Below are 23,786 nucleotides of genomic sequence, written 5' to 3'. Positions count from 1 at the left end.
TCATATTATAAAACAAATAAAACCCACTTCACCATACTCTTTCCAACTTGCTATTACTAGTATAGGAACAAAGGGTGCAGGTGCACCATACACCATTAAAATTATTATAACCATAATATAATATTTGAGGTTCTTGGCATATATTGGCCAGTATATGAGCCTGCCCACCTGCTTCACGGTGACCTCATCGGACAGGTCCCTAACACTATAGGGGTTCACCTCTACTAGTATAGGACTCATAGATTAATTTCTAAGAAGAAATGACTAGGTTTCTGTGTTTTTGGATAATTAGACATTTTTAAAATCCACTGTCACTCTTAAGAAATCTAGTCACAGCATAGCTTTAATTAAGAAATTACTCCATGGAAGCACCACCAACATAATATTTTATTGGAGGGTTGGCTTTTCCACTTGTAAGTCCTGCGCAATCCACACTATTTTTGTCTGCTGCAGTAATTAGACAGAAAGTCACTGCAGAGAAATAAATGTAGCTTTTTTCCTTAGATTTGTCATTTAATATTTTTAAATGTAACTCATAAGAACCAGAATATGTACACTTGGGAATTATACACACATGATACTTCATAATGTGATAAAAGTTATTTACCCGTGTTTCTGCAGTAATTACTACCAAACATGTCTTATTTGTTATTGCAGATCTGCAGAACATTTGATTTACTGTAAACCTATGTTTTTATACTGTAGTATAAAGACATCTTACCTTTTTAAACCAGTGTGTGCTATTTGTATTGTTTTGTTGTTTTTTGTACGAGTCTAAAATATGGTTTAATAAATATACTGTATATCTATTCTGCATGTGATTGTTGCTGTGTATACTCCTCCGTTGTTACCATGGAGTCAGTTGTTATCCAAAGATTTAACACTACACAAATTTTTATCAGTGCAACTGTTTTTTATTAGCAAAATGTTGATCCTGAGTGGGAAAAAGCTTTTGCAAAATCTAAGAATAATATACTGTACCTGTCGCTATACATGTTTCATCCCATTCTGAATTTCAATTACATTTTTAATTGGTTTGCTATTATGGAATGATCAAAAGCAAGATAAAAACAGACTAAGGAATTTTTTGTTTTGTGAAAGCTACTGATTCTCAGAATTAACACATATGCAATGACTTTGGATATCATAGGAAGTAAAGAGAAAGGTCTATAATATGAAATACTGCTTCTGTCACTGATTTTGTGGAATGTGATTATTCTAGCTATTTTTCTTAGCTTGAGAATTTGTCCATATGACAAAATAGCGGGGGGGGGGGGGGGGGGGTTAAGTAACCAGGGCACTTAGTTATACATTGACTGTAATTAATTGTGATATAACCTCATCATTACACAATGGAGTAAATGTGGATTTAGTATTACATTTGGATGTGGGAGGTATAGGATTGTGTTCCAAGACGGCATCTGAATTCTGGTTATGGTTATGCCTGACTGACAAGTAAATAGTAACAACTGCAACATTTTGATTGAAGAAACTGACAATAGCAGAGCTGACCGAGAGCATTGTGACAATTTAATTGATATTAGTTAGTTTTTGATCGCTAGAGGACGCAAATAAATTATTAATGATGATCTTCCAGAGTTTTGCAGTATTTTGCACTGTCTTGAAGAAAACTGGCAGAGTAGTTATGGGTTTTTACTACTCATGTTTGCTTTGTGATTTATTTTGAATGTACAATCTGTAGTCTTGAAAATGCTCAATAGAGTCAATAAGCACACATGTCTTCCAAAGCATCTCTAAAAGTATATAAGTTCATCAGTTCATCAGTCTTGTAGTAACCCAAAGAAGGTGATCCCAAGGTGCTTTGGCTTTGCAGAATGGAGCATGGGGATCATGGAGCTTTAGGAACTTAAATTAAAACTACTGAAGTTCAGAATAAAAGCCTAGTATCAAACTGATTCCAAACTGTGGAGAGTTTGGTCATGGCAAACATAACTAAGGCTAAAATAGTTGAATGATCCATTTGGTATGATACTTTAACTTTTGATTTTAGAAGTTTGATTTTAAGTACACAATAGACTATTGCCTGATCGCTAAAACTAAAATATAAAGTTTAAAACCAAAACAGTGGCATGATGACAGGCATGACGATATTTATCAAATATTGATTTTTCAAAATCCCAGATTTTTTAAAACAGCAACCTTATTAAAGCAAAACATACTGGATTTGCCTTTAACAAAATTGTCAATTTAAACTCTACTTGCTAAATTGATGAAAATCTGCAATAAAAAAAATATCACTGTTTGATAAATACTGTAAACCACTATTATTGAATGATTATAGGCATGAGGTTGATTCTTGTTGATTGAGAATTTGTTTGTTGGTTTATATTTAGTGATTTGAATTGGGAAAACAGTTTGCTAAATTTGAATGAATCCAATTCAGAATGAAGTCCCCAGGAAGTAAAATCTCACTCTTTGTATTAGTAGAGACAATGCTTTCCAGAAAGTACTATATATTAAATCAATTAGGGACTAGAAAAATATTTTAAGGGTCAAAAAATTACAACAATAATTATTGAATTAGGGAAGAGTAGACATTATCCATACAAATATTTCAATATAGATCGAGGACAGGAGTTACTGTAAATATCCAAAATGTAGGGAACCATCCACATCAAATAAGATTACTTTACATCCCTTAGCCCTATATTTGCTAAAAATGGGATATACATGAGTGGGAATAGATCCATCACCAATTTTAGTGCTCAGCCACATTTCTGTAAGAATTACAACATTAGATTTTGGAAAAACCACCAAGCTCATAATCTTCCAGTTTATGTTGCAATCTATTAATATTTACATTGACAACAGAAGCTTGTATGGGTAACTTTGAACAACACTGATATTTGGAGAAGGGGAAGACTCAGATTAGCTTCAAAATTATCTGCTAAAGACAGCAACAGAATGAATTCAAATGTGAAGAATGTTTGTATCCAGCAAAAGAAGCATTGTAGCCACATCTGTTGGATTTATAGGGAGATGAGCAACTTGTCTTTAGCACTTGCCCCAGCTTTAAGTAGCAATTGCAAATTTTCTAAGTAACCCAAAATGACTATCTAGGAAAATGAAGTTATCAGTTGATCTAAAGGATGAAAGCTTTTTTTTACTTATCTCTGTAATACATCCCTCAACAGTATGGGGCTGATTTCAAGTCACACGCAAAGTGGCTGAAGCCTGTTTTACAAATTTACGGTAATGCAAGTATCCGCTCAGCTAATGCTGAGGATCATGAATGTGAAAGCGCAAACCAGTGCTGTCCATTGATATGAAGCCGGCTGCTGCAACCACTATCATTAGTATCTACACTTGCATCAGCCCCATGCTAGGTGCAAGAGATCCATAAGAAACAAGCTGCCCTTCAAGTGTGTTTCTAGAGAGGAGGCGGCCCGTGTCCAGGATCCGTCTGGGCCCCCTCTTCTTTAGCCCGCCGCACTATACAGTTCTGAGCACTAGGGTCCCTAGTTGGCACTGGTGATGTCCCAGGGCCTAGCACGCATGCACAAATCACCGGAAAAATGGTGCAGTGGCTATTTTCCCAGTGCTTTTCCTACTGCGCATGTGCAAATCACCAGGAAAATGGTGCCGTGCCATTTTGCCAGTAATATCTGCAGTGCTGCTGCTGCGCAGTGGGATGCTGGAGGGTATTTAAATTAATGGGTGCAGGGTGAGCGGTATGGGCCCTCCTGTGCCCCTGGGGGCCCATGTGCACCGCACACACTGCACCCATTATAAATACACCAGTGCTCCCCTTGTCTGTATGCATGATTCTGAATAACACAGAGCTTTTGATTCATGCCCACAACCCATCCATGATACTCTCACAAGTCAGGATGGTTCCATCCAATAAGTTTTCCACCTCCCAGTTCCCATCCAAAAGCATCCTATTTCATTGAAAGACAGATCCGTCCAGATTGCATCTGATTCAGAATAGGAGTAAATACACATATACTGTAAAATCACTTCTGTATGTGTACTGTATGCAAAAACATGTCAGTTGCATCCTTAAAGAGAAATCTGTGTAAATCAGATTCAACCCCTATGTGCAGAGCCGGCCCTAAGCAATATGATGCCCTAGGCAAGATTTTGGCTGGTGCCCCCTAGCACCACCGCTGGTTCCGCCTCTGACCTTGCATCTCTTTCCCAGCACCATCACCCCTCACCCATAGCAGTCCTTATTTTGGTGTTTGTACCCCCTATATTTTAAATAGGAACAGTTTGCACATTTGGCGCACAGCCCAAAAAGGGGTGTGTTTTTGCTGGCAAGGGGCACGGCCACACAATAGTAACCCCAATTCCAATTACGCCACACAGTACTGCAACTTTATTCACATTTGATCATGCGATAGTGTCCATAATTTATATTACGTCCCACAGTAGTATCACTTTACCTTATAAACGTTACTCCTCACAGTAGAGCCCCTTATTCACATTACATCACACTGAATTGCTGCTTATTTACATGACACAGTAGTGCCTTTTCTATATGCAACGCCACATAGTAGCGCACTTTATACACATAATGTTACACATTAGTAATGCATTTATACACCTAATTCCACACAGTAATGCCCCTTACACATATGACACACATTATTAATGTCCTTATAAACATAATGCGCCTTACACATTATAACAACCTTTATTAATGCCCTTTTACACATAATGTCCCTTACACATATGCCGCACATTATTAATGCCCTTATACACATAATGACACACATAGTGCACCCTACACATTTGCTGCACATTATTAGTGCCCCTATACACATAATGACACACATACAGTAGTACCCTGTTACACATATGCCGCACATTATTAGTGCCCCTATACACATAATGACACACATACAGTAGTACCGTTACACATTTGCTGCACATTATTAGTGCCCTTATACACATAATGACACACATACAGTAGTACTCTTTTACACATAGGCTGCACATTAGTAATGCCCTTATACACATAATGACATGCATAGTGCCCCTTACACATATTCCGAACACTACTGCACAACCAACCAACCCATTCACATGCACACAGCACTCACACTGCCACTAACACTGTGACCTCTGCCTCTGCTTGGATACAGATGTGTCCTCATAAATCTTGCCTCAATGTTAACGTCAGGCACCTTTTTTTAATCAAAATGCATCTTATTTGCATTGCTATGTGGCTAGGATGCACAAGTAGCTTCTACTGATTAAAATGATATGCAGCATACCTATATTATGTGTGAGACTGTGGCTGTATCTGCATATGAAATGCCACACACAGAATATAGGCATGCCGCATATCATTTTAATCAGCAGAAGCTGCTGATGCCCCTAGGCATATCAAATGCCCTAGGCAATTGCCTAGTTTGCCTATACCTATGGCCGGCTCTGCCTATGTGTGTCAGCGCCTAACCCCTCAGACTAATGCAATTGAGAGACCTGCTCTATAAGGAAGATAAAATGCTTCAGGATATCCAGAACAGAGAGGTACAGTAGTAAAATCTGGCTCAGACATCTAGCAGAAGTACAAAGTGCTACCGCCATAACAGGAATAGTATAGTTATTTCTGAAACTGTGAGGTTGCTGTCTTTTTTTATCCATGTACTGCATGTTTGCCATCTTTTACTGAAATTATACTCATTATGTATAGAGTTTGTTTTTTACTTTTTTGTTTTGTTTTTGTCTGTCACTGATATTTTATTTGCAATTTTAACATTAGTAAACAGTTTTTTTTTAAACAATTAATTTGCAATAGTGTCTTTATACCGTCCCAGTTTTTCAATGCTTTGAACAAATGATACAGTACTTCCCGTTCGAACACTTACAAAATTCCGATTCTAAAGCAGTTTAAACCACTATTAAAGAATGTTTAAAGTAGGGCAACAAGAAATTCTTTGTGACATACAGTAGTATAAAAATATACATATTTGGTATCTGCAGATCACAATTACCACCTAATAAAATGAATCACTTCCATTTCCTCATTATGAAAAATCACTAAAGTATGACCCAATATTTTTATAATAAAATCAAAACAATTTTGTCAAAAGTCGATTAGACTTGAACTGCTGATATTGCTGTGAATGCAGAACTGTTCAGGATCATTTCTAGGAGCAATGCAACAAACTTCAACAGCTATCGATTGTTTTTGCAATTCCACCCCCTTACTACAAGGTTAATAAAAGGACTATTTGTGGAAAAAAAACCCTAGTCATTTCTTTCTTGACTGCTGCTCAGACTGACGCCTTTAGGAAAATTGAAGAGAAGTTATGGTGCTTTAATTTGCAAGAAACCACATATTGTTTTCTTGTGAACTCTAAACTTACACAACAATTTTCTGAGGGAAGGGAGAAAATATAAAGGCTATTAGTGTAACTAAGCTTTTGTCAGGGGGATTGAGTATGACAGAACAAGGAAGAAAATATATTTTATTTCAAGGACACATCAATCATGCAAACAGGTAACATTGTGAGTCTCAGAACAGATACTATTGTCTAAAAAAGAATATTTACATAATTTGCTTAATTTTGAGGCAGTAGATATAAAATGCTACAGTAGGAAGATAAATAGTCTTAGATCTCAGTTTAGGCCACAAGAGAATATGTTTAACTTTACCCAGACTAGAACAGTTTTATTTAACTACAGTAAATGTATATTGTTAGTCTAACAAATATAATTGGAAATAAATAACAAAGTTATTGATATTTTTCTCTTTTGAAGTGCAGGCACTTTACCAGGGCCGCAACTAGGGGGGGGCGCCCTAAGTGGGCATGCGCCCTGGGTGCAGGATTTGAGTGGGCGCCTGAGGAGTTACAGAGGAGCAGGGTTTTTTTAATAAAAAAACCAGCAGTGCTGTGCTGCTCCAGTGAGACAGCAGATGGCTCCCGGGGCAGTGTCTCTGACCCACCTGTCTGCCCTCAGCTGGCTCTGAAGCTGTGCGGGTGAGCTCCAGTACCTGGGATCTCTCCTATGTCGGCTACTGTCTTAAACTCTCTTCTTTGCCATGCAGTGCTGTGACTAGCGTGCAGTGCACCATGCAAGCTATAGTAGCGAGCTGTTGGTGCTGTGTTCTTCAGCAGGCTATGATCGCAGCTGCCTGCATAGCACCAACCGATAACAAGCTTCCGGCTACACAACATTGAATGAACCCGCTACCCCAGGCTTTTGCTTGTTAACAGGTGTAGTCAATGATGTTACAGGAGCCAGGACAAACTCCAAATCTCACTGAGTATCACTACAGCAGCTTTATTGTGTGTTTAAAGACAGAGTTTATTATTGACACTGTGCTCACAGTTTGCAGTATCAATCTCTGCTTTGCCTCCCAGATGGGAGGATTTGGTGTAGCTTATTGTGGGATGTAATGTAGTGATGTAGTGTACCATATAGGCCATGTAGTATAGTAATGTATTGCAGTATATAGGAGCATGTAGTGCACTGATGTGGTGTAGCATATAAGGGGATGTAGTGTAGTGATGTAGTGTACCATATAGGCTATGTAGTGTAGTAATGTATTGCAGTATATAGGAGCATGTAGTGCACTGATGTGGTGTAGCATATAAGGGGATGTAGTGTAATAATGTAGTGTAGCATATATGGTAAATAGTGCAGTCTATAGGGAATGTAGTATAGTGATGTAGTACAGTGGATAGGGGAATATAGTGCAATGATGAAGTGTTATGATATAGTGCAGTGATATAATGCAATGTATGGGGACACACAGAGGAGCATATAGTTGAACACACTGCTGGGGGGGCAATTGACGCTTAGGGCATTTGTAGCACATAGGGGAATATTGTCCAATAGGATTATTTTAGTCTGACAGGGTTTTTGTGTGTGTGCGTGCGTGCGTGTGTGTGTGTGTGTGTGTGTGTGTGTGTGAGGGGTGCCAAATTACTGCCTTGCCCCAGGTGACTGAAATCCTAGTTTCGGCCCTGACTTTACTCTTGACCAGTGAAAGATGATAACCAGTAGAATGACCAGTGCCATAAGCAAGGGAGTATTGAGAGATGACTCCTTGGAACATCAATCCATGAGCCAGAAACACAGCAAGTAGTAAGAAATGAGCACCTGGCAGGGCCAGACTGGCCATCTGGTATTTCTGGCACATACCAGAAGGGCCGATGGGCAGGTGGGCCGATCCCATCCCTCAGAGAGCTGGGAAGGCCGTGTGCAGAGCAGCCTCCGGCTCTCTGGTTCAGCTGCCCCCACTGGTCTCCATGGAAATGGGGGCGTGCCGCGAGTCCATGCCTCCAGACTTGTGGCGCGCCCACCCAGCAAGCATCACCATGGTAATGGGGGCGTGCCATGAGTCCATGTCCCCATGACTCACAGCACGCCCCCATACATCATGGCGGTGCGCCCCTGTGCTAAGCGTGCTCACAAATGCCTGTACCGTTTTTGAGCCCCAGTCCATCACTGGCACCTGGTAAACCATATGCATGAGCCAGGAAATAGGAGATTAATGAGAGATGAGCACCAGGAAGACCAGTGCCACAAGCCAAGAACACAGTGAGTAATGAGAGATGAGCACCAGGAAGATCCGTGGTATGTGCCAGGAACACAGTGAGCAATGTGAGATGATCACCAAGAAGAGCTCTTGCATGAGTCAGAACATGATTAGTAATGAGATACCAGCACCAGGAAGATCGGGGGCATGAGCCAGGAACACAGTGAGTAATAAAAGAGGTGAGCACCAGGAAGTTCAGTGGCATGAGCCAGGAACAAGCTGAGTAATGAAAAATGACCACCAGGAAGATCAGTATCATGAGCCAAAAATAAGGTAAGTAATGAGAGATGAGGACTAGTAAGATTAGTGCCATTAGCCAGGAAATCACTGAGTAATTCGAGGTCAACACAGAAGAGGATGAAGTTAATTTGCTGGCTGTTGAGATACCAGCAATCAGGATACCAATGCCGGAATTCCAACAGCTGACAATGACAGACAGAATCCTGGTGAACAGGGGCTATTCCCACTCGTGGGTGTCCACCACACCCATAGAGTGGGAATAGAACCTGTGGCAAGTGCAGTGAGCCACTGAGCCAGCAGCATAGAAAGCGCAGCGAGCCCGCATGGGATGCCATTTTCAGTATACTGATGGGCGGCATACCGGCCACTGGTAAATCATACTGATCCCCATGGAAGATCAGTGACATGAGTCAGGGACAAGATGAGCAATGAGAGATGAGCACTAGGGAGACTGGTACCATAAGCAATGAGAGATGAGCACCAGGAAGATAAGTGGCATGAGCCAGGGACAAGATGAGTAATGAGAGATGAGAACTAGGGAGACTAGTGCCATGAGTAAGGAACACAGTGAGCAATGAGAGATGAGCATCAGGAAGATCAGTGGCATTAGCCAGGAAATGGGCACCAGGAAGATCAGTATCATGAGCTCGGAGCAAGATGAGTAATGTGAAACAAGCACCAGGAAGACCAGTGCCATGAGCCAGGAACACAGTGAGATATGAGGCATGAGAACCATGAAGATCAATTTCATAAGCTAGGAACAAGATAAGTAATGAGAAACAAGCACTAGGAAGTCCAGTAAAATGAGCCAGGAACAAGTAGAGTAATGAGAGACATGCACCAGAAAGAGCAGTGCCATGAGCCAGGATACATTGTTATTGATAAATGAGCACCAGGAAAATCCGCACCATGAGCCAGGAACACAATGATTATTTACAGATGAGCACTAAGAAGATATTTGCAGGAGGTCAGAAAAGTGTTTGCAAACAAATATGCTCAGCAACCAGCTGCTCAGTTTAACTTGCTTTTAAAGAACTGCTAATGGGTACAGATGACTAGAGTTGTGTATGGCATTCCAAATGAAATTGGTACATGATACATTTTACAAAATGTACAGTATAGTTTATACTTTATGTAAAACTTAGATGACACTGGCCCTCATTCCGAGTTGTTCGCTCGTTAGCTGCTTTTAGTAGCCGTGCAAACGCTAAGCCGCCGCCCTCTGGGAGTGTATCTTAGCTTAGCAGAAGTGCAAACGAAAGGATCGCACAGTGGCTACAAAATAATTTTGTGCAGTTTGAGTAGCTCCAGACCTACTCCTAGCTTGCGATTACTGCAGACTATTTACTTCCTGTTTTGATGCCACAAACACACCCTGCGTTCGCCCAGCCATGCCTATGTTTCCCCAGCCACTCCTGCATTTTTATTTGACATGCCTGCGTTTTTACACACACTCCCCGAAAACGGTCAGTTACCACCCAGAAACACCCACTTTCTGTCAATCACTCTGCGGCCAGCAGTGCGACTGAAAAGCGTCGCTAGAGCTTGTGTAAAACTGCATCGGCTTTTGTGAAAGTACGTCGCGTGCGCGCATTGAGCCGTATACGCATGCGCAGAAGTGCCGATTTTCAGCCTGATCACTGCGCTGCGAACAACGGCAGCTAGCGATCAACTCGGAATGACCACCGCTGTGAGGAAGAGTGGTATCCGTACTCCAGGTCGACAGCACAAATGTCGACACACCTTAGGTCGACGCCAATTGGTCGACACACCTTAGGTTGACATGGACAAAAGGTCGACATGGACAAAAGGTAGACAGGAACAAGGTTGACATGGAAAAAGGTCGACATGAGTTTTTCACAATTTTTTTCTTTTTTTGAACCTTTTCATACTTAACGATCCACGTGGACTACGATTGGAACGGTAAAGTGTGCCGAGTGAAGCGGTAGCGGAGCGAAGGCACCATGCCCGAAGCATGGCGAGCGAAGCGAGCCATGCGAGGGGACGCGGTGCACTAATTGGGGTTCCCGGGCACTCTACGAAGAAAACGACACCAAAAAAACATAAAAAACTCATGTCGACCTTTTTCCATGTCGACCTTGTTCCTGTCGACCTTTTGTCCATGTCGACCTAAGGTGTGCCGACCAATTGGCGTTGACCTAAGGTGTGCCGACCTTTGTGCAGTCGACCCTCAGTCCCAGACCCAGGAAGAGTTATACCAGAGAAACATACACAATTCTACACGAAAATGAGTAGTGAGATTGAGAAGAATATTCTGCAAAAACCCTATAGAAAAATGTATCTGCATATCTTTGTATGAAGACATAGAACACTATGGGGTATATTCAATTGTGGTCGAATTGCCGAAACTGTCGAAAAACGGGGCATTTTAGACACAAAAAAACTGTCCAATTGGATTCGACAATTCAATGCAGTACTTTTCGACAAAAAAACCTGCCGTTTCATTTTCGACTTTTTTCAATTCGACATTTTTTCAATTCGACATGTCTGCAATGTTAAAAATGCTGCTTTTCGGCAAAAGTATATTCAATTGAAGAATGTCGATTCGACAACAGTGCTTTTCGACAGTCATTTCGTCAATTTCATTCCGCCTCATTTTTCTGTCATGATCTAATAAAAATTTTTAACAACATGTATTGTTTGGTGCTTTTTTTTATTGCTAATAGCATATATATTTATATTTGAAGGGATTATCTACTTGATTTGTCTATTTAGGAGCCACAAGTATTATTTAATCGATTTTTTAAAAGAATATATATTTTTTTTTACTAACTACAATAATATGGAAAGATCAGTGCATGTTTTTCAGTTGGAAGGGGTGTTAAAAGTGTTAAAAATCCTGAAAAAAATTGCGTGGGGTCCCCCTCCTAAGCATAACCAGCCTTGGGCTCTTTGAGCCGGTCCTGGTTCTAAAAATACAGGGGAAAAATTGACTGTGGTTCCCCCTTATTTAAACAACCAGCACCGGTCTCTGTGCCTGGTCCTGGTGCAAAAAATAGGGGGGACAAAAGACATAGGGGTCCCCCGTATTTTTTCCACCAGCACCGGGCTCCACTAGTCAGAGAGATAATGCCACAGCCGGGGGACACTTTTATATAGGTCCCTGCGGCCATGGCATTAAATCCCCAAGTAGTCACCCCTGGCTGGGGTACCCTGGAGGTGTGGAGACCCCTTAAATCAAGGGGTCCCCCCTCCAGCCACCCAAGGGCCAGGGGTAAAGCCCGAGGCTGTCCCCCCCTTCCAAGGGTGGCGGATGGGGGGCTGATAGCCTTTTGTGACAAAAAAAGAATATTGTTTTTTTGTAGCAGAACTGCAAGTCCCAGCAAGCCTCCCCCGCAAGCTGGTACTTGGAGAACTGCAAGTACCAGCATGCGGGGGGAAACGGGCCCGCTGGTGCCTGTAGTTCTACTACAAAAAAATACCCCCCAAAAAAACAACGCACACACAGTGACAGTACAACTTTATTACATACATGCACACCTACATACACACATACTTACCTATGTTGACACGAAGCAGTCGGTCCCCTTCTCCACGTAGAATCCACGGGGTACCTGCAAATAAAATGATACTCACAACAATCCTGTGTAGATCGGTCCTCTTCTTTGTTTGTAATCCACGTACTTGGTAAAAAAAAAAGAAGAAGAACCCGAACCATGCACTGAAAGGGGATCCATGTTTACACATGGGACCCCTTTCCCTGACTGGCGGGACCCCCCGTGACTGCTGTCAAAGAGTGTCCCTTCAGCCAATCAGGGAGCGCTACGTCATGGCACTCTCCTGATTGGCTGTGCGCGCCTGAACTGTCAGTCAGGCGGCGTACTCGAGATACAATGTAGCGCATAGGCGCTCCATTATATCCAATGGTGAGAACTTTGCGGTCAGCGGTAGACTGCGAGATTATGTGGGGTCACTCTTGTGGTCTACCGCTTACCGTCACTTTCAAATATTTTTTTTTACAAATACAACACTTTTTAGCATTTCAATGAATACCTTACACCTATGTAACACTCTTTGACACGTAACTTTTGCTTCTTTTTTATTAACACTTACTAACTCTGTAGCCACTCCCTAATGTTTTGCGCTGGGGTGGCTGGCCTTCACTGGACTGGTGGGGTCCCAACCCCTGGACTTAAACTTAGTGTTAGGGACCCACAAGAGACAAGGTCACCGGGATGCTGGTTAATTTCTCTATGTTACATTGGAGAGTTTATTATAATTATTCTGATTAGCAGTGCTTGGTACTGTAGATTATGCATCAGCATTACATTTTCTTTTTTTTTGTGTAACTACAAGTCTTAGCATGATAGCACTTATCATTATATTTGTAATTAAGGTCTGCAGTCCAAAGCACCCCTCCCCCATAAAATCTAAGATATCCCAATTTTGATCAAAGTTTGTTTTCCCATACACATCTATAGGGAAAGCAACCAGCCAAGTCTAGATTAAAGCATAGCACCATTTCAAGATGGCAATATTCTGTTTTTACAGGAGGCATTTGATATGCAGCCTGTCAGGATCCCGGCGCTCACCATACCAACGCCGGAATACCGACAGCCGGCATACTGACAGCCAGCATACCAACATCCAGCATACCGACAATTTATCTCCCTCTTGGGGTGTCCACGACACCCCTGGATGGAGAATAAATATTGTGGTGTGCATAGCGCGCCACCATGCCCGCAGCATGGCGAGTGCAGTGAGCCCGCAAGGGGCTCATTTGCGCTCTCCTCGCTGCCTGCATGGTGGTGGTTGGGATCCCGGTGCCGGTATGCCAGGCGCCGGGATCCCAAGCACTGGCATAATGTACTACACACGTTTTTACACATCGGTTATCTGTAATCATGAACAAAAGTTCAACAGAATACACATGTAACAAAAATCAGACAGCCGGAGTTTTAATCCTTGCTTGTCCAGGGCTCTTTGGCATCAGTTGCTTCTGACCTAGGTGTTTGCGTATTTTCACTTCAATCTGGATTACACGCAATCAAACCAGGAATGAGAGAAGCGGTAAGTACTGTAATAAGTTAGGGACTTTGAGTATTTTTTTTTGTTGCCATTTATTTTATTTTTTATTTTTTAAATGGGACACTACTTTTTCCATTTATTATTATTCTGGTAGTATTTTATTTATGTTTTATAAGTAGGAAATACTTTATATTTCATTTACAAATTAGCAATACTTCATTATCAATTGCACACTATTTTTCAGAATTTTTCCTGTTCCCACAACTCACAGCATCTGCCACAGCCCATTGCTAGAGGATAAGACCAATGCTACTGAAGATGATGGGGCTACAGTATTTGCTTTGCTTTCACTGCAAAATAACCAAAACTTCTGAATATATATATATATATGGTTTTTAAAGCAAAATTGGCAATTTGCCGTGAGTTACAACTCATTGCAAAACTTGCAGGCTATTACATTTTCAAGGTAGAGTTGTTTACTTCCATTGCCCTGGGGTATGTAACAAATCTGTTCTCTGTACAGTTGTATTCAGTGCAAATAGCACAGAAGAACTGTGTCATTAATCAGGATAATGGAAAAAAACAACTGGCGATTTAAATACAAAAGTAAAAAAGCAAAACAATATATTATGTAAAACTGCAAGCAAACATCTACAAGCGGATAAAGGTATAGAACCATGCTAATGGTTCACGGACACTGGGGTATGCAATGCTTTCTTAACTGTATGCTAAAGGCAATGAAAACATATATAAACTGCACTGCACTTTTATTTACTTATTAGCTTTTCCAATTGTTTTTACTATGCTTTTATTTAAACAAATGATTAATAAAACATGAGGTTGTTGTCTTATTCAAACCAAATGTATGTGGTAACACATACTGCATGTAAAGCCTTCTTTAGAACTCATTTGCTTCCTATTGTAAAAAGGGCTTTGATGCATGTCAGACACATAATTTTAATGCCAGTGTGTATGTAGCCGCAGCCATTGCATTCATAGGATTTTCTCAACATTTTAATAAGCATTAGAAAGATCTATTATGAAGTGGTTTACTTAGTATGTCATTTATGCTTCTTTATCCTTCTTATTATGGTCCAGTTCTCTCTTGGACAAATTCATCCTGACAGTTCATGTACACAGTTCCCCACATAACAGTTTTTTTTGCACAGTGCAGTGTGGGCGCACCATCATACCCTGTTCATTGTCTGCATTGCACATGTTTTGACAAAATTCCAAACTGTTCTTTAGAGAACAATTTTGATGTGCATCTGCCAAAACACTAAAATGGTAAGTGACAGTTCTGTGACATTTCACAGGAGGAATATCAGACTACAGGTAAGGTGTTGTAGCATTCAAGATTGGTTAGGAAAACATACTGTACAGTAACTGAAAATGTCTGTAACCAAATATGAAGTACAGACAATGTTTAATTTGTCCAAAGTATGCCTGCAACACATGACAAATTGGACAATTTTATTGCTGTTCAAAAGATTGTGCAAATAATATGCAGCCAAAGCCAACTCATTTCAATAGTAGACTATAATGTAATATACACAGAAGTTGAAGTGTAATATTTCATATTTTGATTTCTTGTCGCCAGATCGTTTCTCAGGAATACTGATAAGCAGCCATTCACTAGTTCCTTTCTGTATATTATTAATTCAGACATTGTCAATATGCCGCAAGAAGCATGCAGCTATAGTTTTCATTATAACAGGAGATCTTACCAGGTTTGCAAGCATATAGTGGTAGCCCCGTGTGTGTTTGCCAAGGATTACAACCTACAAGAACAGAAAAACAGCAGAGATCAGAGATTAGATGTCCTTCTCAAAATGTCAGAAACTTTGAAATGACTGTTATAGAATGCAATATATAATATTTTATCTACTAGCTAAAACTGTACAATATAAAGGGATTATTTTATTTGTTAGACAATAAATAGACTTTATAATATATCAATCAGTAGTAATTCCACCTATCTGTTCCGACAGCATCATGTATTTTATTTATCATGCTTTGTCCTTTCTAACTGCCCCTAATAATCCTGTCACTAACAGCACCCTACGATGTGTGGGGCAAAATCATCTACAAAGTACAAAGAAAGATGATCCCTGATGCTATAGTTCAAGGAAGTGGAATATAAATCTAGTTTAGATCTATGTGGTTATAAAGATATACATGGGATTTAAAGCAAGATGTCACATACACATATACTACTGTACCTCAGTTGCTCATGTTCATTCATTCATTCATTCATTCACTCATTTTTCTAACAGTTTTTTTATGATACAGCTCTATAATTTGTTTTATTTATGTCATGTGATTTGTCAATTACCAGGCTCCTCCTACTGTACATTACAAATCTAGAAAAACAATGTTCGAAAATTCATAAAGTTCAGTAATAAAGAAATTGGTAAAACATTTCTGTACGTGGTTATATTCGGCTTTGGTTGTAGTACTGTTTACTTTACACCATTCATTGTGGGAAGCTGGACAACGCACAATTAACCTTTTGGATGTTCAATCACTAAATTAAATCCCATTCATTAACCATGGGCAAGCATGGATTATAGTTTTTTTTTCTGTATCTGCTAGTTTAACTCTTAAGTAAAGCAGCTGTTGCTGTGGAAACATCAAGTTCTAGTCATGTATAGAACTGATGAAGTCTTAGACTAGCCTTTCATATTGTGGACACAAATAAATGGAAAACACACAACAGAAAAGGTTGTACTCTAAGCAAAAAATAATATAAATAATTACATAATCACTATCTGGGATTAAAATGTCAGCATTACATTAGTCCAATAGCATATTTAAGTCAGTACAACATTACCAACATCTAAAGCCATTTTCTTCCATTGTGACCTCACCTGAGTGCTTTTCTTGCTGTTGCACCTGATTTAATGCATTGCACACAGCTTGCATCTCAGGTAGTGCCTTTTGATGGTTTACATACAAATCCAATGGTGGTTGCCTTGGGCATGTACAGGATCTGTTCTGCGCACAATGGGTCTGGCAGAGAAGTTCCCACAGCCAGACAGAGTAAGCTTCAGCTTACGCAGATGGCCAAGGGTGCTGATCATCACTTCCGATAGTTGCGATGATGATCTGATGATGCGTCTTCGGACACTTCACTCGGATCACAGATGCTGGTACTAGTCATCTTTTTTTCCTACAGATACTTCCTGCTGTATTAACATTTTTGTTGTACGGAATTGCACAGCAGCTTCCCTGCAGGTGTGCAATACCAAACATATTGAAATCAGGCCCATTGTTTCTTGGGTGGATTCAGGGATGAACTTGGGCTTCAAACAGCCCTGGCATATTACTGTACACACGTGCATAAAAAAATGGGCGTGGTGGCGGCTCACAGTGCATGCCATGAGTCACAGGGGCCTGCCCAATCTCTCTTTATGCTGTGTGGCCAAGCAGATAGATTGCCGAGAACCGGATCTACTCAGCCAGCCCGTCTCTGCTCAGCTGGGCAGCTGAGCAAAGTGCCTGGAGACTAAGCTGCTAGACCAGCCCCTGGTCTCTCTGTGTGGCCAGACTGGTTCTTATGGCAGTTGATAGAAGTGTAAGATGGCCAGTCCAGTCCCCTGGGTGGATTAACACATTCTGTACAGAGGTGCAAGTGTTTTCCTCCAAACAAAACACATTTATTTTAGCAGCACATTGGGATTCTGTATACATATCCTAGGTGCCAGTAAGACTGGGTAACATTAGAATGATATGTACCTGGCCAATCTGACAGGTGACGGTACCCTGAATGGTGCAGTGCATACACACTTACATGATGCAGTGGATGATAGTGCTGTGTATAAAGCCATGCAGCATTTGACAGCAGGGCATCATACACAATATCTTCTGTTTGGCCAGGTAGCACAGTTGACTGGAAGATATCTCATGTGGCCCAAGGAAGCACACAATCGGATATACACACTTAACAATACTACCAATTTGTCGATCCAATTTGTACAGAAAAGATATCATTTAATTGTGTACTCACTCTAAATCAATGTTTTTCAAATGTTAAAATGACTACATTTAATGCTTGAATTATATAATACAATGTCCCCTTGCTTTTCAGATGGGGTGGGGGTGCTACAAACATGGAAGTACTGTAGGCTAATTATCTTACCATTGCATTCTATTAAATGTAATCACTGTGCAAAAGCATTTCAGGTGACATACAATGTGATTGTGTGTTGTGGGCTGAAACCCTAGTGTGCACAAGGTGCTAGTGTAAGACAGACAAAGTGTTGTTCAGTTGTAAGTAATTTCCAATCAAGTGCTAAGACATATAGCATTTATCTCAATGGCATAATAATGGCTGTTTCACTTTGACAAGGAAAGGATATTGTGGGCGCTCGGAGGGGATCGTAATACAACGGCTGCTGGTTTTGTAAATATTAAATTTTGTTTATTGGTAAGAAAATTCTAACAAATAGACATTATGACATTATGGCTAGAGTGCCATTAGCAATTCATATACACAATTGAATAAGAATAAAAATAAAAATCAAATTAAAACAATGATTAAAAATAATGACTGTGTCCTGTGCCTCAGAACTTGTAAATGTTTAGGTACCAACTCTAGTTATGTTAGTTCTCTTGCATGCAAAAGCCAGCTGTTATAGTAGTAAGAGTTAGTGCATATTTAGCTCAAACTGCACTCTGCAGGAGAAGAGGCTAATTGGTATTGAATAAAGCCTGTTGATACTTCACCAAGAAGAGCTGATAGATGTAATATTCAGTAGTATAACTGAGTGCAAAACGTGCCAATCCCACAGCTGTCTCCTGTCCGTGAGATTTATTTGATCCACTCACTGTTTAGATGGCTGGCCGCACAGCGGCGGTTCTCTTTAGCAGTGCCTGCAGTAGATGGTGTAGTGTGCTATCATTAGCACTGTGCCTGGGCAGGAGCGGAGACAGGGAGTCGCACGTGCAATTCTGGGTAGCAGGGGACGCTGTAATGCCGCGATCCGCGGCTTCCGGGTTCGGAGCTTCAAAGCCGGAAGCTCCAAACCCGGAAGCCGCGGATCGCGGCATTACAGCGTCCCCTGCTACCCAGAATTGCACGTGCGACTCCCTGTCTCCGCTCCTGCCCAGGCACAGTGCTAATGATAGCACACTACACCATCTACTGCAGGCACTGCTAAAGAGAACCGCCGCTGTGCGGCCAGCCATCTAAACAGTGAGTGGATCAAATAAATCTCACGGATAGGAGACAGCTGTGGGATTGGCACGTTTTGCACTCAGTTATACTACTGAATATTACATCTATCAGCTCTTCTTGGTGAAGTATCAACAGGCTTTATTCAATACCAATTAGCCTCTTCTCCTGCAGAGTGCAGTTTGAGCTAAATATGCACTAACTCTTACTACTATAACAGCTGGCTTTTGCATGCAAGAGAACTAACATAACTAGAGTTGGTACCTAAACATTTACAAGTTCTGAGGCCCAGGACACAGTCATTATTTTTAATCATTGTTTTAATTTGATTTTTATTTTTATTCTTATTCAATTGTGTATATGAATTGCTAATGGCACTCTAGCCATAATGTCATAATGTCTATTTGTTAGAATTTTCTTACCAATAAACAAAATTTAATATTTACAAAACCAGCAGCCGTTGTATTACGATCCCCTCCGAGCGCCCACAATATCCTTTCCTTGTTTCTGTTTAGTACGGTGGATACCCAGGTCCACCATTGTGGGCAGCCAGAAGGGTGATACGTTTCTTCTTAATATAAAAATATATATATATAGAATTGAAGTATTAATATTATCTTACTTTTTAAGAAAAAACTTTATCAATCAGCGCCCACTTTTGTCCTCGGACTCCCCCTTTTTACTGTTTCACTTTGACACTGCTTTACTATAGCTTTATAGATTTGCAGCAAAGGAGCATAGGAATGCTTGCTGCCTAGGTGTCATTCTTGACTCTAAACTGTAATTTGCACCGCACATTCAATCTGTTTTAAAATCATGTTACATACATCTAAGAAACATATCCAAAATATGACCATATCTTACACAAGACACTACAAAAACTATAATCCATGCACTCATTATCTCCCTATTGATTATTGCAATAGTCTCCTGACTGGTCTTCCCAAAAATAGGCTCTCACCACTACAATCCATTTTGAATGCTGCTGGGAGGGTGATTTTCCTTGCTAGATGTTCATAATCTGCGGATCCACCCTGTTAGTCTCTCCATTGGTTACAGGTGTTCTACCATATCCAATACAATTATTTTTTTTACATACATACAAGGCTATTAACAAAACTGCACCAATAAACATCTCTTCCTACCCAACCTCTCCACTATGCACAAGATCTGCATCTCTCATCCACTCGCATTACTTGCTCCCACTCAAAATGACAGGACTTTATCTGTGCTGCACCCACTCTGTGGAATGTTCTCCCATGTACATTAAGACTCACCTCTAGGCTCCAAACCTTCAAGCATTCCCTGAAAACTCACCTCTTCAGACAAGCTTGTCAAATTCTGGAACCACCCACATAACTTTCAATGCCTCCCTGTCTAATTACATCCCCTCTGTACAGTCCACACATACCTCACATATTTTTTCTTTCTTCACTTTCACACCCTCCTGACCCTTGGCCAACATTGCATTAAGAACCATTGCAATCTGGTGGAGTATTATGCAATAGGTAGCATCTATCCTTGTGTATCAATGCCTATTTCCCTATAAATTGTAAGCTTGCAAGCAGGGCCTTTCTACCTCTATGTCTGTCTGTTTTTACCCAGTTTTGCTCTATTACTGTTGTTTCAAATGTAAAGAGCAATGGAAGTACAATGGAATATGCTGCACTATATAAGAAACTGTTAATAAATATTGAATACAATAAATAATATACAGAGTCAAAATTCATTATAACTATGAGAAAAATAACCTTCTAATTGTTGTTATTTTAAAACATGGGAATGTATTATTTTCACATCTTTATTTGAGACTCCCTCTAATGCTTAATTAAGTGCTGGACAAAAGACCCAAACCCCTGCACCTATAGATTAATGAAGTAGCGGCAAATTGAGTGTTAACAACATTTATATACTAGTACTGAACTTCAAATTTACTAATATACAACATACTGATGGCCATAATCACTGGGGACTTAGGGGGGCATGTACTAAGCAGTGATAAAAGTGGAGAAGTGAGTCAGTGCTAGCTGCTCTGTATACTTTTATAGCATGCAAATTATAAATGTTATGTCAATGCTGATTGGTTGCCATGTGCAACTTCTCCACTGGCTCATTTCTCCGCTTTTATCACAGCTTAGTACATGCCCCCTTTAATATTGTATCTTATGCACAACTGCTATTAGTTAGGTTCTTACTGTGTGTGAGTGGGTGGTAAATGAAGGTATGGTTTAGGATTAACTGTTTAATATTACAATGGGTTAATGTAGGTGTAGCTATAATACAGGGGTGTATCTAGGAGTCCGGGCGCCCCTGGCAAAGTAAGGTACTGACGCCCCCCATATTTGAAATAGGGAAGGTGCATGTGCAAAAAAGGGACATTATCTTGTGGGAAAGACCATACAATAGTTCCCCCAATTCAAATGACACTACACAGTAGTAACCCTTATACACATTATGCCCACACAGTAGAAGTTCCCTTTACACATTATGCCCACACAGTAATTCTTATAACACTGAGGAGACATCAGCAGTGCCTGGTCTGGCTGAGGAGGCAATGCCACCCAAGGCCAGGTAGTATAATCCAATAGTAGTGCAAAGAAGTGCAGTGCAGCGCACTACCCAGTGGTGCAAGTAGAAAAAAAATCTTAGTGGTACTGTGTGCGCCCGCCGAAAAAATGGGTGTGGCCACATGGAGCATGGTCAATGAAAATGGGGGCGTGATACACATGACCCCAATAGTGCAGTGCCAGATACACACATGCCCCCAATAGTGCCAGATACACACATGCCCCCACAGTGCAAGATACACACATGTCCCCACAGTGCCAGATATGCCCCCACGTTGCCAGAGATGCCCCCACACTGCCAGATATGCCCCCACACTGACAGATACACATGCCCCCACGGTCCCAGATATGCCCTCATAGTGCCATATATGCCCCCACGGTGCCAGATAAGCCCACACAGTCATATAGTCATAGTCCCCATCACCCTCCCAGTAAATAGCCATAGCTCCCACCTCCCCAAGCAATAGCCGTAGTCCCCCCAGCACATGGCCGTAGTCTCCACCTCTCCCAACACAGTCATACAGTAGTCACCATCAGATAACAGTAACTCCCTGCCAGCATAGATAACTATAGCCCCCCTCCCTGCACATAGCCATAGTCCCCCTCCCCCTCCCAGCACATAGCTGTAGTCCGCCTTTAGCATATAGCAGTAGTCTCCCCCACTCCCAGCACATACATAGCCTCCCCACATAGCACATAGCCCTAGTCCCCGACTCCCCACCCCACAACATCCCAGCAGATAGCCGCAGTGTCTGGCAATACCTGTTGTGCCGAGCTGCCTGGGATGGAGGGCGGAGGACCGCTCAGCAGGCAGGAGCTGGCACCAAACTACTTGAAGAAATGGAAAATAAACTACAGCTCTCATCAGCCCTTGCTGCCGGGAACTCTCAGACAGAGAGGGGGGGGAGGGGGGGGGTTTGCAAATCCCACCCCTTAATTTCCCTTCAGCACACTAAAAATTACCTGTAACCATACCTGAACCTATCTGGTAATAGAAATACAGAGAATTAGTCACACATGTTTGCAAATGCATGTTCAAGCTGCTGAGCCACTTCACGGCTTCTCCGATATCAGCAGTCCTAACACTACATAATAGCAGTGCCCACATAGGGCCATGTTTGTCACAGTAGGCCTCATGATAAAGGCTTTTACTAAAACACATCCAGACAGAGAGCTAACTTACCCAGGAGCCACCCCCAGGATCTCCCATTGGCACTACAAGGAACAGCATGCCTTCCAAATACTGCTCCCATTCAATGCCTCTCGCACACAAGCAGACAAACAATGGTAGTTGTTCGGTCATTCCTGGAGATAAATATGTATCAGGTGCTGGAAAGGGGGAGGGGTCACAGACAAACAGACAGAGAGGGGGGGAGTTGCTGGGAGAGTTGCCAGGAACTCTCGACAGCAAGGGTTGCTGGGAGTTGTGGTTTATTTTCAGTTTCCTCCCTGTAGCGCATTGCGGTGCCGGACACCGGCGCCAGCTCCTGCCTGCTGATCGATCCTCCGCCCTCCATCCCAGGCAATGCACAAGCAGCTCGGCACAGCAGGTATTGCCAGACACTGTGGCTTAAGGGATTCCACCCATTGGCTGAGGGTGGCACCGTCAGGCAGCGCCCCCTGCTCAGCTGGTGCCCCTGGCGAGTGCCATCCTGGCCAATGGGTAGATACACCCCTGCTATAATATTACAAAGGCTTAAGGCAGGTGTGGCTATATAAATGTTCATATGTATACATTTTATCTAAAGTATTTAATCTACTCATGGATATTTTGATTTAAAGAGGTTGAAACAGGAAAATAATTAGGCAGAAATATAGTTTTTGAGCTATGTTAACAGTAAATTTACAGTATAAAAATGCTTTGCTAATCATAACAGTGTCATTTCATTTGTTGACTTGTCTTCACCTACTATCATCCTTAAAATTACTCACCCTGAGAGTAGGTCCATCAAATCTATAGTAATAGATCTTAGAAGTTTCCCAAAGCTACCCCTGGAGGACACCCCACTACTATCAAAAAAGCACTACACAGACAGGCAATTCTGGAAGAAGCAAGTATATTATCATGTGACCCTGTCATCTATAACATGTATAGGTGAGCAGGTGTTACATGTTAGTTATCAGAAACAACACTAGAGAACCTGTAGCTACTTCAACCACTGAAAGCAAGCCTGGAATTGTAATAGTGTTCTTAATTTCAGAGAGTTAAGAGTTACTGTACATCAAATCACCACTTACAAGCAGCTCAAAAAATGAAGTTCCTTTTATCCTTTGGAGGTGCTTTTTCAATCCA

At 41.3% G+C, this 23,786-nt stretch overlaps 1 protein-coding gene across 3 annotated transcripts in view; it reads right to left on the bottom strand.

Moving 5' to 3' along the window:
* GRIA3 (glutamate ionotropic receptor AMPA type subunit 3) overlaps nt 1–23,786 on the bottom strand; it is a 459,549-nt gene that overhangs the window by 109,267 nt on the left and 326,496 nt on the right. For all 3 annotated transcript variants that reach the window (XM_063937238.1, XM_063937239.1, XM_063937240.1), the window contains exon 5: nt 15,478–15,531. In XM_063937238.1, coding sequence (XP_063793308.1) covers nt 15,478–15,531 — 54 coding nt within the window. The remainder of the gene's footprint in view (nt 1–15,477; nt 15,532–23,786) is intronic.

This window comes from Pseudophryne corroboree, chromosome 8 (genome assembly GCF_028390025.1).
Source record: "Pseudophryne corroboree isolate aPseCor3 chromosome 8, aPseCor3.hap2, whole genome shotgun sequence".
NCBI lineage: Eukaryota > Metazoa > Chordata > Amphibia > Anura > Myobatrachidae > Pseudophryne > Pseudophryne corroboree.
This window is presented reverse-complemented; position numbering and strand designations above follow the sequence as displayed.